Source organism: Urocampus carinirostris, chromosome 1 (genome assembly GCF_059441175.1).
Source record: "Urocampus carinirostris isolate Australia breed hairy pipefish chromosome 1, RoL_Ucar_1.0, whole genome shotgun sequence".
Lineage (NCBI taxonomy): Eukaryota > Metazoa > Chordata > Actinopteri > Syngnathiformes > Syngnathidae > Urocampus > Urocampus carinirostris.
The window spans coordinates 52,691,755-52,709,133 of record NC_142349.1 but is presented as its reverse complement, the minus strand read 5'-3'; the positions used below and the strand labels follow the sequence as shown (position 1 = coordinate 52,709,133).

The following is a 17,379-nucleotide window of genomic DNA, read 5'->3' as shown; positions in this document are numbered from 1 at the left end:
TCATTGTGTTGATGTGTAATCACTGGCGACCGTGCCCGCCTCATGCCGCCTCCTGAAATCAACTTGGTTTTTGAGCAGACGTGCGACCGCATCAAGCAGTCGGCCAGCGGCACCAAGCGGCGTGTCTTCATCATCGAGACCATGGGGGGATATTGCGGATACCTGGCCACTGTGGGGGGGCTGGCGGCCGGAGCTGACACAGTCTACATCTATGAGGAACCCTTTGACATAAGAGACCTGCAGGTAGGACGCATGTATGGAGTTCTCTACTGGTAGTGTGCCACCTGACCATGACTGGTGTGCCGCCTAAGCTTGTCTAGTGTGATGCTCAACCTAGTCTGGTGTGCTCCCCTACCTTTGCGGCAGCTGTCTGACTAGGTGCCTCCTGACATTGTTCGGTGTGCCCCCCAACCTTTACTGGTGTGTCGCCCAACCTTTTTGCTTGTCCTTGTCTGGTGTGTCAGCCAATCTTGTCGCCTGGTCTCGTCTTTTGTGCCATCCAACCTCAAAAGAAATGCCTCACTTCTTCTTTAGAATAGAATAGAATAGAATACAACCTCACCCAACCTTGTCACTAAACCCAGTCTGGAAGTGTGCCGCCAGACGTTGTCTGGTGTGCCCCCAACATCATCTGGAGTGCCGCCCCACCTGATATGGTGTGACACCCGAACTCTGCTAGTGTGACGCCCAACGTTTTCTGGTGTGCGACCTAACAATAATGCCTTTCCTTGTTGTCTAACTTTGCCTGGGTTACCAACCGGCTTTTTCTAATGTGCCGGCCGGCCTTGTCTAGTGTGCACACCGACCTCATCCGTCTGTTTGCCACACATCCTTGTCTAGTGTGCCGCCTGGCCTTGTTAAGTGTACTACCCAACCATGTCAAATGTTCCAACTGCTATCGTCTGTTGCACCCCCTGACATCATCTGGTGTGCCACCCAACCTAAACCGGTGTGCTGCACAACCTTTCCTGGTGTGCTACTTAACATTGTCGCCCAAATTTGTCTGGTATTCTGCCCGACTTTTTTAACTGACCTTGTCTAGTGTGCCACCAGAGTTCATCTGGTGTACCGCCCGCCTTTGTTGCCGGACCTTGTCAGGTGTGCTGGCTGACCTAGCCAACCCTCTCTGGTACACCAACGCACCTTGTCCAACGTTGTCTGGTGTACCACCCCACTAGTCCTGACATTACCTCGTTTGCCACAGGGATTTAATGTCATTTGTGCCTGCAATTTTTTAATTTACGTGCCCCCCAAAAAGTAGTTTTTCAGGATTTGTGTGGTCTTCCACTGAGTAACTGTAAGATCCATCCATGTCAGAAGGTGGCTCCTGATAACAATTGCTTTTGGAGTTTGGATAGTTAATATTTTTTTGTGTTGTTCCTTTGAGGGTAACGTGGAACATCTCACTGAGAAAATGAAGACCACCATCCAGAGAGGTCTGGTTCTCAGGTGAGTGACAAAGTAAACTGGGAGGTTGGACTTTTTTTTAAGTGGCGTGGCCTAAATTGTCTTGCGTTGCAGGAATGAGAACTGCAACAAAAACTTCACCACTGACTTCATCTACCAACTGTACTCTGAGGAGGGTCACGGCGTATTTGACTGTAGAAAGAACATACTGGGACACATGCAGCAGGTACTAAAAGAAGGGAGCCTTTTACTACATCCAGGACACATAGCAAACTTTGTCGCTTGGTCCACAGGGAGGCTGTCCGTCCCCCTTTGACCGAAACTTTGGCACTAAAGTGGCGGCCAAAGCAGTCCAATGGATCACCAAGATGATGAAGGAGTCCTACAAAGGAGGCAAGAACTTCATGATGGATTATTTTGGCTCAGTTTGAATTTTTATGGTCTGATCTTCAGGAAGAGTTTTTACCAACTCGGAGGACAGCGCCTGTCTCCTTGGCATGAGACGCCGGGCCATGCTCTTCCAACCGGTGGCTCAGCTGAAGCAGGAGACCGATTTTGAGTAAGTACCACCTAGTGAAATGAGACTGACTTTGAGTAAAAACTGCCTATTGAAACAAGACTGATTTTGATTAAGAACTGCCTATCAAAACGAGACGAATTTGAGTAAGATCGGGCTGCACGATTAACCGAAATTGAATCGGTATTGCGATGTGATGTAGTGTGATAGTGTGACCGCAAAGCACTCCGTTTTTTTCAAGGCTTTATCGTTACAGTTTGTTATTTGATTGACGGAGCGTTTGGCCAACAAGAAAAATCACATTTTGTGGTTTACCAGCGCCGGTAAATCAGAAACAGGTTTTTAATGACACCAACCACAAAGTTGAAGCAAAGTTTGCAAGACATGTGTGCACGACTTTGATAGGCTTGTGTAAGCTGACAATCAGACAATCAGCCCTTGCACGAATGGCCACCAAAAAAAACGCCACAGCTCGTAGCTTTAGCGGCTTCTTATATTGAAAATGAATTCATTATTTAAATCGGACTCAGAGGAAAGTCAGAAAAGCGCACAGAAAAGATAATCACTAGCGGGTGCTCCCTGGATTTTTGTTGGCTGCAGAAATCGACTGAGGCGGCGTCTGAAGGGAAAGCTAACATCTAGGCTAACAACTCTCAAGTCACCAATGCCGATCGTGGCTAGTCACCAACACCAGATCTATTACCAATAAAGCGGACGACTTGGAGCTACTACTCGTGGAAAACCGCTACATCTGTGACTCTTGCAATTTAATCATCACAGAAGACATTGCAGATGTCGCAGGGGACCCGACTCTAGAGTGTAGCTTGCCAGCAATAATCCTCCACTTTCATTGTCCTTTTGTATAATGACGATAAAGACTATTCATTCAAATGCAATTCTGTTTTTATTTGTACAGTTGATATTTTGTTACAGTCGTATACTCTCTTTCTCTAAGTACCTAATCTCAAGTTAGGTTTGCATGTCACTATGTTAATATTCTCCCTGAAAAAAAACCTAGCACAGAAGATGTACTTTTCTCTTAAAATCGAAATTGCAGTTTAGGTCTAAAAATCGCAATTAGGTTTTTCTCCAAAATCGTGCAGCCCTAGAGTTTATCTACAGAAACAAGACTGACTTTGAGTAAGAACTGCCTACTGAAACGTGACTTTAAGAATCATTTACCAAAATAAGACTGACTTTGAGAAACAATAGCAGACAAAAGCGAGACTGACTTTGAGTAAAAACCCTGTACCATAGTGAAAATGACTTGGACAAAGACCGACTTTGGGTACCAAAACAAAACCAAAATTGACTATGAACGCCTTCCAAAACGGGCCTGACTTTAAGAAAAATCATCTCTTCTTGACAAGACTCTAAGCCAGGGGTCGGGAACCTATGGCTCGCAAGCCATATATGGCTCTTTCTATGAGTATCTGTGGCTCAGAGACCAATTTGATTGCGTGCAAAATTTCTCCTTCTCGTTCAAAATCGGGTTTGTCTATCCTATTCAGGTACACGTAAAGCCAAACCAAAGCTAAATGTGAAGGAAACACTTCGCAGTATATATAGGGCACGTTTTTCACTACAATTTACAGTCAAGGTGTCACACAAAAAAGGGGGAAAAAAACTCGTTTTGGCTGTACAACGCTAAAGAATCCTTTATTTAAAAGTTCACTATATAATCTGTGTTCAGTGTTCAGATACTTTATGATGAATCCACAGAACTGTAAATACGCCAAAACACCGGAAGAGAACTTAGTCATTTGATTGGGTGAGTGGGAGGGATGGGTGGAGCTATGCAAAAAGTACAAGCATTCCCTCCCATCTCTCGCCAAAGGTAAGCACATAAGGCTCCCTATTCTCAGAATGTTGTGACGTTTTTACAAAATAAATGCTTGCATCTGGTTTTGAAACCAATATGTATGAAAAAAAGGGTCAAAAGGAGTTTAACCGATCTTGAGTAATTGCAAGAAAGAGACAAGTTTAAAGTGGTCTGTTTGTTGAATTTGGGACAGGGGCTCTGGCATTATTCTCTTTTCATAATTTTTATCAAATCATCAAAAATAAATGTGCTGAAGACTAAGCTTTTGTCTGGGGCGCGGGTTAAGCAATTTAGTAAATTTGTCTCATAATATATGGTGTGGCTCTTTCCCAAAATAAAATTAATATTTTTTGCTTTTATGGCTCTTTGAGTCAAAAAGGTTCCCGACCCCTGCTCTAAGCAATAATCGCCTACTGAAAAAATAAGGCTAACTTAGGGTAAGAACTGCCTACCGAAACTAGACAGACTTTGAGAAACAACCACCTACAAAAACGAAGAACTACCTGAAAAAGGGCTGGTATCAGCAACAATACTAATACCTAATACCTGCTTGCCCATCTCTTATTGAAAACAAATTTGTTACAAAAATAGTATAATTCTCAATAAGGATGTTCGATACCACATTTTTCCTGACCAATACTAATCCCGGGTATCAATAACACTAATACATAAAATTCCCTTCTTTTTATTTTAAAAGAAATTCTGCAGAAGATTCTAAAAAAATAAAGTTCCTGATTGATAAATATCCACTAAGGGGCAGCTAAACTGAAATCGTTGCCAAAAACGTAATTTTGACTATGTGTTTACAAGGCACCGAATTCCGAAAGAGCAATGGTGGCTGAAGCTTCGCCCACTGATGAAGATCCTGGCCAAGTACAAGACCAGCTATGACGTTTCCGACTCCGGCCAATTGGAGCACGTGGGCCAATTCCGGGCTAAGGACGGCGACGCCTCTGCCGCCATTTAAGCTAGCTGAACCGCTAGCTAGCTAGCCTAAGTGCTTCTAACCTGCACCGAAAAATCGAATGTCACTGCCAACGTAGCTTGATCACTCTGCAATTTTTGTCTTGTTGCTACTCGTCACACATGTGTGTAATTGTTGTGTGTCATTTGCGTGTTTGCACAGTATTAAAAGGTTTAAAACTTTATTAGATGGGTCTACAAATTGACGTTTTTTTTTTATCCAAATCATTTTTAATAAAAATATGTGGTTGACTGTTAAAGGTGGGATGTATAGTTTAAGATGTCCTTTAAAAGTATAAAGACGAATATTTATACCATTATGTAGGTGTCTGAGGTCAAAGAGTCTTTATAATTTGCTTCTACTGAGCCTTTCTGCTTTTATCTTACTTTAATCGTCACTGTTCCGGGACTTGCAACACATTAGGAAGCGGGAAGGGTGGAGAGTAATTTCATGCTTGTTACTGTTTTGTTTGTGTAGCCTGTAAATGGTAAAAGTAAGAAATGGCCCGTTTCAAATACAATCCAAACGCCAACCCAAACCCCAAAAATAATGAAAACATATTTATTTATAAGTACTTGAGGATGGAACTGACTGAGGCTGCGATCAAGAATTTAAGCCAAGAGATGGCGGTAAAGAGTCGCAAATATCAAGTTACGGACACCACCTTTAACACGAAACACGATCTATTCCGTTCTGTTTTACATGCTTTGCTTGTTTTATCAGAAGAGATGCGCAGCGGCGGGATCACTTGATTTATCAAGATTGTGGTAAGCCATTTTTGACAGTTTTCATATTTTTATTAAACCCAGAGATGGATAATCGTAAGCAACAAGCACTTTGAAATAAGTGTCCATCTGCAGATGGGATTCCCTCATGCCCACATCAATTCATATAGTATTCAGGGGTTCATGTGACTTTTAAACGGCCGCCATACTGGATTATTAGCGAAAATGGAAGAAGATGCGACTGAAAGTTACTTTGCATACTTTCGGTGTTGGGCACATTACTGAATGACAGCAATTTGTTACAGTTACTGGTTACTTGATTTAAAAAGGTCAATCCGTTACCCCCCTAGATTACTGACAGCCAAATTACTTTTACTATATATTGGCATAGAAGCCGACCCCCTAAAACTGCTTTGAAATAGCTGTATAATAAATGAAATAGAATCAAAGTTGTACATCAACATGTGGAAGCGGTGAAGCCTCTATATTTCTTGGCTTGCGCAATCTTGAGAGCTCGCAAACAAACACTTGGCCGAGACACTCCATTTCCATTTTGTCTCTGGGCTTCAAACTCCTTCTCCATTTCTGGGTACAGTCCAAGATGTTTTTTCCCCTCCAGGCACGATGTACTGCAAAAATTAATCTTACAAATATAAAGACCAAAATTAGGCACATGTTTACTGTACATTGTTTGCATGTGTTTGCCTTTTTGAGTTTCTATTGGTTTGTGGTTCCTGTATAAGCCACGTCCCCTTCCCCACACGCTGCCTACTATTTGCAACTGTTAACACACAACCAATTGTAAACATATAAAATGATCCCCTTTTTTTCAGTATTTTATTTTGTTGTATGTACGGCTTGGATGCGACTGTATATGGTCGGGAGAATATCAAAATATCAGTAGTGGGAAGTTCTGAATCTTCGCACTTTGTTTAAAACAGCGTTAGCCTAAATTTGTAATTTGTAGATACATATAAAGACAACAACCCTTCTTAAACATTGCTGGCATATTAAGGGACAGTTGGCCATTAGAAAACATCATAATTCAGTTTCTGGTTTTACTAAGTAGCGGAGTTAGGCACCTTGTAACGACGGTTGAGTTAAAAAGATAGCAGTGCTTAGAGAGTGTTCGGCACAGTTCTGAGGTTATGAGATCGAACCTTACTGTGTCGAGTTTGCATGTTCTCCCTGTGCTTACGTGGGTTTCCTCCGGGCACTTTGGTTTCCTCCCACATTCCAAAAACATGCATGTCAGGTTAATTGGCCGGTTCAAATTGTACCAAGGTCTGAATGAGAGAGTAAGTTGTCTGTCTCTGTGTGCCCTGCGACTGGCTGGCAACCAGTTCAGAGTGTCCCCTGCCCATTGCCCGAAGATAGCTGGGATGGGCCCCAGCACCCCCGTGACCCTACTGAGGATAAGCGGTGCAGACGATGGATGGTTGGGTTACAGTACCCAATAGCAAGTGTGTTCCACTTTAGAGGGTGGGAAAAAGTCACGCCTCCAATTCATAGGGTTTATTAAGCTTTTCGAAACATAGTAGAGTGCCATGATAATATTTACAATTATACTAAAGCAAATGCTTGATAAGTAAAATAAGTAACTTCTAAGTACTTTAAAAGAAATTAAAGCTCTAGACAAGATGCCGCCATTTTAGTGGGCGGGAAATGAGGACGTCACCACGAAAGCCTGTCGGAATATTCTTAAGATAAAGCTTTTTGTCAGATAGTACAGAAAAAAATGACAATTTTAACAATTTTCTTGAGCGTTAAAACGCTTGATAATAACAACTTCGAAGTAATTAAATTAATCGGACGAGGTCTAAACAAGACGTTGCCGTTTTAGTGAGCGGGTGAAATGACGTCACTACGCAAACAGGTCAGTATATGTGTATTACTTGTTAATGCAACATCTGTTGCAGCCTGGTCATCCTGGAACGGGGAAGACCTCATGTGCGGTCCCTTCTCAAGGTTTCTTCATTTTCCTCATGTGGCGGTTTTTAAGTTTTTCCTTGCCCTCATGTAGGTTTTAGATCAGGGGATGGTGTAATAATAGTCTGTGGTCTGTGCAGCCGTTTATGACTCCTTGTGATTAAGGGCTATACAAATAAACATGACTTGACTTGACTAAAGCGCATGCGCAATACGGACCCAGACTGTCAATTTGGAACGAATTATTTACATGACGTTGACTCGGAAAGAAAAAACCCTTCCCTGGAACTATTTGCATTCTGTTTGGATTTAAAGTACGTGTAATCGGAATCCCTGTCTCAATTTCAAGCAGGTGTTCTGCCAGAACGTCTTACCTTGCCAAGATGTCTTACCGTAACCAAACTGACAGCAAATGTTGTTTTCCTTCTTATCAAGTAAAACTAGCAATACTGAAACTCGAAATTATTGCAAATAGGACTTTTAATCATTATATCGCGAGGGTTAGCATGCATACATACAGTGCATAATTACTGTAGTCAAAAAACAACACACCACAGAAACAACACGCCGGGCTTATAAGCTACGTTATCAAAAAATATTTTAAAGCAGAGAAAGAGTCAAATACTATATACAAAGTGAAATTGTAAGGACCCTCCGTAAGAAATCGCAATCAGCCTGTTGCGCATGCACACTCAGTGCGGTAGCACGCCTCCACAAGGTATGAAGTTTCGGCAGGACCCAGGGAAATTTGAATTTCTCTGGAGCAGGTTGTAGTGGTGTTATGAGTGCACTGCAGGAAAGGGGTCCAAATATAATGGAAGCTAGAGCTTTTATTGGTGATAGGAAGGAGTGGAGAGGTGTTGTGAAAGGATAGTGGGATTGTGGACGCGTTCTTAAGGATGGGCTGGGCACCCGTATGATGCGGCAGGGGTAAACCTGTGAAAGCTGCCGGGCCCTGCTTTTGAATAAAAGAGTGTTTTGTGTCACCCTGACCTGACTGACATGGCCGCTTTCTGGTGTCCCATTTCATCTGGAGGGACGAAAGCATGACCAACTTAGGTGCCGAGGTGCCTAACTTGTTTGGGCAATTGGGTTGGCCATGGCCCAAAAAACTTGTGTGTGTGTGTTTTTTGCTTTTTTTCCCCCTTTTATTTTCTGTTATTGTATGTGTTTGTCTTGCTGTCGGTCACCCCTCTTGAGGGATATGACCAAGGTAGATAGATAGATAGATAGATAGATAGATAGATAGATAGATAGATAGATAGATAGATAGATAGATAGATAGGTTGTAGTGACTCTAAGCCACTGCTAGAGGAGGCACTCTTTCTGTAGTTTGTTTTGCGCCAAGTACTGCAATGCACCTTTTGACCGCTAGATGGCAGCACAGAAAAACATTTCTGTTTTTTATATTTTCTATTTTTCACATATAAAACGATTAAATAAATTCAGTAAACTTAAAATCGTAGAAAAAATCAAATATTATTTAGAGATTTGGTATTTTTTGTTAGCAAAATTCAAAGGAAAAAAATAACTAAAAAAATGCGGTGTTGATTTGTCAAAATGTCCACTGTTATAAATTCTAATAATAATATATATAGTATATGTTTATAATTTGGCGTCCTTAAACAAGTTAATTTTAAGACCACTTTCTTTATTTTGGTGGAAATAAAACAGGACGAAACTAAATAGTAAAAGTGGTTTACGTATTCAAAATTAAAACTCTATGGCCACATGAGGTACACCACCTAACATCAGAGTGCCTTATAATGTATAAATTAGGGCCTGGCAATTATTTTTGATAGAGTTAATTTAATTTTTAGAAAATAAGGGCCATACTGTATGTTTACTGAGGCAATATTGAAAGTTTATTAGAAGAAGAAGAATGAAGAATTATACCTATAGTGTCAATTTAACAGTTTATTTTAAGGTACTCAGTAAGTATTAAAGCTGGTGTTTCCAATGTCATGCCCATTATGGTAATAATATAGTAAAAACATGTTATTTTCGAAAGATAAAACACAAAGTAGCTCTCACCTTCAGAAAGGTTGGAGACCCAGTGTTAAATAGAGGTCAGTGAACATACAGTAGATAGTGCCCTATCTACAGTATTTAATTAACAATGGTTGTTTTACTATATACTTAATAAAAAAGGCCAACAACTCTCACCCGAAAAAAATAAGCAGACAGCATTATATTCATCAGAAAAGTTTTTTTTTTTATTCAAAATAGACTCTTCTATCAAAGTGGCAATTATACATAGCTACAGCATCTGTACACAATAATTAGATAAATAAACACAAAACCCGTAATGAAGGAACCTTAGTGACGTCACACCCGGGACAGAGGCACCTGCTTGGGAAAGGAGGCAGAACTTCCAGTTCCAGACCTCCAGGTAAGTCCGGTGCTGACATCACTGTACATGGAACCCCCTCCCGCCGAGGAGGTCTTGCTTTTCCAGCAACAGCGCGTGCACCAAGTCCTCCACGAGTCCAGGGTCTTTCCAGACCAGACCCAAACCCCCGAAGTAATTCCCCCCAGCAGGGCCATAAAGTACTTGAGCATGAACACGGCGTAGTCCGGACGAGCGGATGAGGATGCAGGAGACGGGGGGCAGGCGGCTCCGTTGCAACCCGCTTCCCACGCTTGCCGGTTGTGCTGCTCATAAAAGTAACATGCTGCTATTACTGCAGCCGGTACTGTGTACAGCACCGTAAACACCCCGATCCGGATCATAAGCCGCTCCAGTTTGCCCGCCTCGCCGCGGCGTCGTACCACTCGGCGGATCCGGAACAACGACACGAACCCAGCTAGCAGAAAAAGAGAACCCAGGAGAAGGTAAAGCAACAAAGGGGCGAGCACGAACCCGCGCAAGTCGTCCAAGTTCCGGTTCCCAACAGAGCAGATCCCCGCCACCGGGTCCCCGTCCACCGAACCCAGCGCCAGCGCGGCGATGCTCTTCAAACTGGGTAGCACCCAAGCGGCCAGGTGGAAGTATGAAGCGTACCCCGCGATGGCCTCACTGCCCCACTTGAGCGCGGCGGCCAAGAACCAAGCCAGGCACAGGATCACCCACCACAAGGACGCGGCCATGCCGAACAGGTAGACCAGCAAGAAAACCAGCGTGCACAGCGCTGGCCCGGCCTGCGAGGGCGCGCGTTCGGCACACGCCACCCGCTCGTGGCCCGCTGCCAGACGTAGTAGGTAGCCGGCTGATACGCACAGGTAGCAGGCGGCGAGGAAGATGATGGGGCGCTCGGGGTACTGGAAGCGCCGCCGGTCCACCAGGAAGGTGGCGACGGTGGTTAGTGCGCACGCGAAGCACAGGGATGCCCACAACCCGATCCAGAAGGCGGTGAAGGCGCGCTCCTCGGCGCTGAAGAAGGGGCTGTGGCACCCGGCGCAGGAGCCCGGTGCGCACTTGGGTGCAGGTGGGGAGGGAAGTGGAACGCGCTGCTTCTTCCAGGGACGCCGTGTCGGGGCTAGTGCGGCAGAATCACCCTCCTCCTTCCCCTTCTCTTCTTTCCCCTGTTTATGATCCATGCATAGCTCCTGGCTCCCCTGCTCGGGCAGCAACTCGCACCTCATCCGATCTGGCCAAGGGAACCCGAACTGGCGCATGAGCGGCGCGCACCCGGCCCTAGCGCGCTCGCACACGCTCCGACAAGGCGGCAGCGGTTTCTTGTAGTCCTCCAGGCAGATGGGCGTGTACATGCTGCACAAAAAGAAGCGCAAATCCGCCGAGCACTTGATCTCCACTAGCGCCAGGAACTGGTGCACCTCCAAGCCGGCTTCATCCTGTGTGTCGTGGTGGAACTGGTTGGGCATGTAAGTGTGGTTGTAGCCGATGCCTTTGCACATGGGCACGGAGATCTCCTGGCACTGCAGCGGTTTTGCGCCCCAGCCGCTGGTGCCGTGCACGGCAAGCGCCGACACGCAGAGGAGGAAGAGCGCATGACGCCCCCCGGGGGGGCTCTGCCACATGGTCACCGAGGAGCACCGGCGGGCATTCTGCCTGCGTGCTGCTCCTGCGTTCTAGCCGAGTGTGAGCGCTCGGTGGGCGGGCCGCGGAGTCTTATTGGAGCGGGGCGGGAGGTGGAGAAAACACCCCCAACTTAACCCCCTCACTCTCCCCCCGAGGAGGGCCCATGCAGGTCACGTCAATCACACTCCAAACGCTTGTCTGCTCAGTCCACAAATGCGCGCACTATACAATCGGCCCATTAGCGAGGAATGTCATTAGCAGAGTCAAAAGCTTAACAAGAAAAAAATGAACAGACAACCTAGAAATACTACATTTTTATAACACCTTATTATGTTAGCACCACAAACATAATTTTTAGAAGTCATTTGGTATCCCAAGCATATAAAGATATACTGTATTACCATGCTTTCCAGACTAGAAGGTGCACCAAAAAGACAAAAAACTTGCCAGAAATTAGAAAGTCTCATCTCATCTCATTAGCCGTACCGCTTATCCTCAGTAGGGTCGCGGGGGGCTGGAGCCCATCCCAGCAATCATCGGGCAGTGGGCAGGGGACACCCTGAACTGGTTGCCAGCCAATCGCAGGGCACACAGGGACAGACAACGCATTCGCTCATTCACACTTAGGGACAATTTGGACCGGCCAATTCACCTGAAATGCATGTCTTTGGAATGTGGGAGGAAACCGGAGTGCCCGGAGGAAACCCACGCAAGCACGGGGAGAACATACAAACTCCGCACAGAAAGTCTGGAGCTGGATTTGAACCCACGACAGGTTCCCATGACATGAACTGTGCCGCACAAGCGCTAACCACTGCGCCGCCGTGCTGCCAAATTAGAAAGTGCACCTTATAATCTGTGAAGCATATTTAAAGCGCTTTGCTTTGGGAGGTCTTCTGTGACTTGAAAAGCGCTCCATAAATGCAGACCATTTACCATAATCCGGTGGTGCACCTTACGGACTGGAGATACAGTAAATAACATCAGAAATGTATAGCCAAACAATGGAATGCTTCTACACACCGTAACCATTTTCGGATCAAGTTAATCAAGTTAATAAAGTTGTGGAATCAGATTTCTTCTTTTTTTAATGTTTTTGTTCTCATGTTTTCTTCAAATGCAACCCTGTAGTTTTAATTAATGTGCCTTTTAGTCAAATTAGATAGATAGGTCACAGAGGTATATTTTGAAGGTAAACCGCATAAATAGTTGACTTATAGTCTAGAAAATATGGTAAATTCATTTATTCACAGCGCATTATCATCAAATAAGTGTTAACATTTTAGACACAACAAATAATTAAAGGGATGGTGTGTATTATATAACAACTAGATGTCGCTGTACAGTATAGTGCAAATGAAAACGAGTGTTAAAGAGCACAAGAGAGAATACAAACTACGGAGACTCAGAGGGACCAAAACGCACAAATTTTACTTCTTTTTTTTTTTTGCACAGCCTTTTTGAGGCTTTTGGGTACTCGTTGCAGCAAGATGGTGGACGATGATGTCAGCCTTCTTTAAGTAGAGCTCATGCTATTATTAAATAATTTCTCAACCAATGAGTATTTTGTTATATATATATATATATATATATATATATATATATATATATATATATATATATATATATATATATATATATATATATATATATATATATTATACAAGGGTTATATATTTTTGCAAATTATTTAAATCGATATTGTTTACCACTAGAAAGCACTAAATACACTATGTCTCTTTAATGTCATACATGCCTTGGCTAGGAAAATGATATTCTTCACTCTTCTTAAGTGGCATTATAAAGTCACTTTACACCATAGTAGCAATCTTAATTATGAAGCTGTCAACCTTAAAGGGACAGTGCATATTATTTAGCACCTCCTACTGGTTCAAAAAACCTTAATTCATAAGGGAATTATTTAAATAATGATAAAAAAACACACGGATTATACATAAAAACATGTTTTGTTTTTTTTGTTTAAAATACCCGTAGGTTGAGAAATAAGCATTTATTTTACATAGCATTTGCTTTACTGACATGGATTGTCCGCCTTGCTGTTACGGATACCCCGAAACCTTAAAAAGGCTGTCCAAAAAAACGAGAAGTAAAATAGTGTGGTTTGCTTACTTTGAATCTCCGTAGTTTGTAATTTTCCTCAAAACCTTTAGCAGTTGTTTTCAGTGACATCTAGTGGGCAAATAATAAACACTGTCCCTTTAATTAACACACACAGTGGAGCGACACAAAAATAAAATAAAAATCCATTTAAAATGAAGCAAACTCAATGTATTAGCTAAAGTAAATAAGCTAGTCCAATTACAACAGCCATTGTGACCAATTATGGCTGAGGTCTCCAGTGCCACACATTTATTATGAAGAGGTAAAGAGGGGACATGACCAAGTTGTGCTACCACTACTATTTACACTGAAAATACACAATTTTACATATTTCAAAATAACCTTAATATGACATACAATGGGACTGATTCCAAACATCCAACCGTACGAGATGTTCAGGCAGTAGACAGAACGTAGGAAAAATCAATATCCGGTTGTAATTTGCTGTTGTTGCAGCTTCTGACATCATAAGACACATTTAGAATATATTTTTTACAAGTCACAAGAGAGCCAACTGTGTGTGTGTGTGTGAGAGGTTAATCTAGTCTGCCACAGGGGGGTCGGTCCGCAAAGGGAGTGGGCTGTTTGTCTTAACTTGAGTGTAAACACTTTTGATTGGTCGCACGCTGGGAAGATGATTACAGTGACGCGGCCCTACCGCAAGCTAGCGTGTCAAAGAGTTAGCCGACCCCGCCCTAAAGAAAACAAACCATCAGATAAGCGCTAATTAAAGTCATTTGCACTTGTGATTGGATTTGGAGATGTTGGGTGGCTTCAAGTAGTGCAGTAGGTGTTTTGTCAGACCGTCTCGAATGCATCGAGACACTAATTAGCCCCGTTAGCCCATCCGATAGAAATGTTTGACAAAGGAGTGTTGGGCATTAGCATGTGTTATTACACTCTAAATAAGACTACTTTAGGAAATCGTTTATCACGGATACTGGGGACCAGAAATTCAGACGATATGGAAAGTTCTAAAAATTAGCCCCTCATATTTTTAACATGACTCTGCTGGCCCTGGCTCGCATCAAGCATCGACCGGGGATAATGGATCCCAACTACTCAGGTGCTGTTCCTTTTAACCTAAAAAAACAGGGGGAAAAGGAGCCACCATGGATGACAGAAATTGTCTCTGTCTGTCCCTGCTCTTAGCGCTAGTCCACTGGGGATAATGGAACACGGCCAAAACAATGCAGTTTATTGTAGGCAACCCAATATGGCAAGAATCCAGACTGGAGGTCCCCGCTCGCAGCAATAGGGGATTGGCGATAATATATTGCGGTCACATGAGTGTCTTTAATTTTAGGTGGAAAGAATGGAAAATAAGAGTTATGGTTTTCTGCCAAGCCTGGACAGCTTGCTGAATTATAAAGTCTTAAAGCATCATTATCTTTAAAATTATTGCTGTACATCGACATAACTTAGCCCTAATAGTTCTACTTATCCTGCCCATGACTTGTTGGTATTTTGTAATAAAAAAAAAAAATACACTTATCCTGGAAGAAATATAATAACAACATTCTGCAACTTAGTCCTACCTTAAAGGTACGAGGTTTATGGAACACTGCCATGTAGGTGGCTGTTCAGAAATGTTTTTCAGTTCTAGTGATTTGTCCCTTGATAGTCTTACTCAGATGGGACCAAACAAACTACTTGCCTGCTTGACCCGCTTCACTGGTGAAGGATCTGTTTGGGATCTTACGAACATGACTTGACTTGGGGAGATGGGCGGTTATTGCGCAGCCTCACAATGCGGTGGTCCAGGGTTCTTATTCCAGCAAACACAGCCTCCCAAATTTCCAAACCATGCACGTCAGGGTAATTGGCCAGTCCAAATTGTCCATAGGTGTGAATGAGCAACCGAGTTGTCTGTCTCTGTGTGCCCTGCGACTGGCTGGCAACCAGTTAAGGATGTCCCCTGCCCACTACCTGAAGAGCTGGGAAGGGCTCTAGCATCCCCGCGACCATCTATCTATCTATCTATCTATCTATCTATCTATCTATCTATCTATCTATCTATCTATCTATCTATCTATCTATCTATCTATCTATCTATCTATCTATCTATCTATCTATCTATCTATCTATCTATCTATCTATCTATCTATCTATCTATCTATCTATCTATCTATCTATCTATCTATCTATCTATCTATCTATCTATCTATCTATCTATCTATCTATCTGTCTATCTACCTATCTGTCTATCTATCTACCTATCTGTCTATCCATCCACCTTGGTCATAGGGGTGACCGACAGCAAGACAAACACATACAATAACAAAGAAAATAAAAGGGAAAATATTGCAAAAAACATACACAAAAATGTTTGGACCATGGCCAACCCAAATGCCCAAACACCCAAACAAGTTAGGCACCTCGGTGCCTAAGTTGGTCATGCTTTCGTCCCTCCAAATGAAACGGGACACAAGAAAGCGGCCATATCACTCGGGTCAGGGTGACTCAACAGCAGGGCCCGACAGCTTTCACTGGTTTACCCCTGCCGCATCATATAGGTGCCTTGCCCATCCCTTAGAATGCGCCCAAACATCTAATGTAATTGGTGCAAAAAATGGATGGACGAATGGATGGATGACTTGACTTAAATAATTATCCTAATCATCAATTGGTTATGGCCATTATCTTTTTCGAAGGTGATGCGTTATTCCACACCATCAAGTGCCCTGGAAAATCACAAGGACTTAACCCTTGTGAGCTATTTTTAAAACCAGTACAGAGTTTACTCAGGTGTTTCTGACTAGTTTTGGTTGGTGTTGCAACAAAATCTGCAACCAGGGGCAGAAAAAAATCTTATTCCAGACCTTAAAGTGAAACTCTCGTAAGGCTGGGCCGCCGTATTCTGGGGGTCTACTGTAGTCTTCAACATTTTTATTTCAGAGCAGGACTGCAGCCATCAGAGTTAGTTGATTAAGAAAACTGATTGACAGGCTCCAGATGCCAACTGTACTCCTTCCCCCACCTTGTGGGGTTCAGGTTTCACCTCCTAGCATAGCATTACATTTTGGGAAGTAGACTTAATGCATCTGCTTTTACGTCCATTTCCACATTCAGTCCCGCATGGATCGTTACCAAAACGTTCCCTCCTCCAGAACTTCTCGCACGAAATTCCCCCAGGACCACTCACAGGAAGGGGAGGGGGAATCTTCTCATGGATTTTTTGAAGTGATCGTGTGTTTGTCTTTCTAATCTTTGCATGGAAACAATAATACTCAAGTTATATTTAAAGTAAGAATAGTAAACATAACAATAATAAATCTCTATTGAGTGAGTCACTAGTCAAAATGAAAATCAAGGCGTCTGTTGTACTTTGTGGAGTTCTTGGGTTTCTCCCAGAGCAACCACAAATAGAGTAGAACCTCGGGATTAGCAAACCCACCTTAAAACGATTGCAATTTACGGTGTGCAATAATGTGTTTTTCAGCCCCTCGCTTGGGATTTTCCCAACAATACAATATTAACAACAAATGAATTAACACTTACTACACTTATACTTATACTATTCCACCTTTTGTTAGTTTGCATGACAAATTACGTCTTTATGATGCCTGTCCACTATTGGTCTATGTCACATCAAATGCTGGTCTGCGATTGGTTTGCGTCAAGGCATCATGAAAATGACAATAAGATATTGGGTGAATGATATCCCCCATTGCCTTTATCTCTCTTTATTCAGTTCAGAATATTGTGGAACAACTTAAAATTTGTTTAGCTATGGGTCCCAAAACTAGTGGTAATGTTAAACGGGGAAGGAAAACATGATGGCGATGGAAAAGGATCTTGTAATAACATAGAAATACAAAGAAGGCGCACGCATCATTACCCTCGCAAAGGCACATGGCCTTAACCAATCAACGATCAGGACATTTATTAAAAATAAGGATGCGAATGTCA

General features: G+C 43.0%; 1 protein-coding gene and 1 pseudogene across 3 annotated transcripts in view; one reads left to right on the top strand and one right to left on the bottom strand.

Moving 5' to 3' along the window:
- LOC148375136 (ATP-dependent 6-phosphofructokinase, platelet type-like) overlaps positions 1 to 4,894 on the top strand; it is a 31,835-nt gene extending 26,941 nt beyond the window's left edge. For all 3 annotated transcript variants that reach the window (XM_088344975.1, XM_088344966.1, XM_088344984.1), the window contains 6 exons: positions 79 to 243; positions 1,388 to 1,449; positions 1,522 to 1,633; positions 1,701 to 1,800; positions 1,861 to 1,966; positions 4,557 to 4,894. In XM_088344975.1, coding sequence (XP_088201101.1) covers positions 79 to 243; positions 1,388 to 1,449; positions 1,522 to 1,633; positions 1,701 to 1,800; positions 1,861 to 1,966; positions 4,557 to 4,713 — 702 coding nt within the window. In that variant the 3' untranslated portion in view covers positions 4,714 to 4,894. The remainder of the gene's footprint in view (positions 1 to 78; positions 244 to 1,387; positions 1,450 to 1,521; positions 1,634 to 1,700; positions 1,801 to 1,860; positions 1,967 to 4,556) is intronic.
- A 4,659-nt stretch (positions 4,895 to 9,553) lies between these two features.
- On the bottom strand, positions 9,554 to 11,392 carry LOC148375135 (frizzled-8 pseudogene; annotated as a pseudogene).
- Positions 11,393 to 17,379: the final 5,987 nt, after the last annotated feature.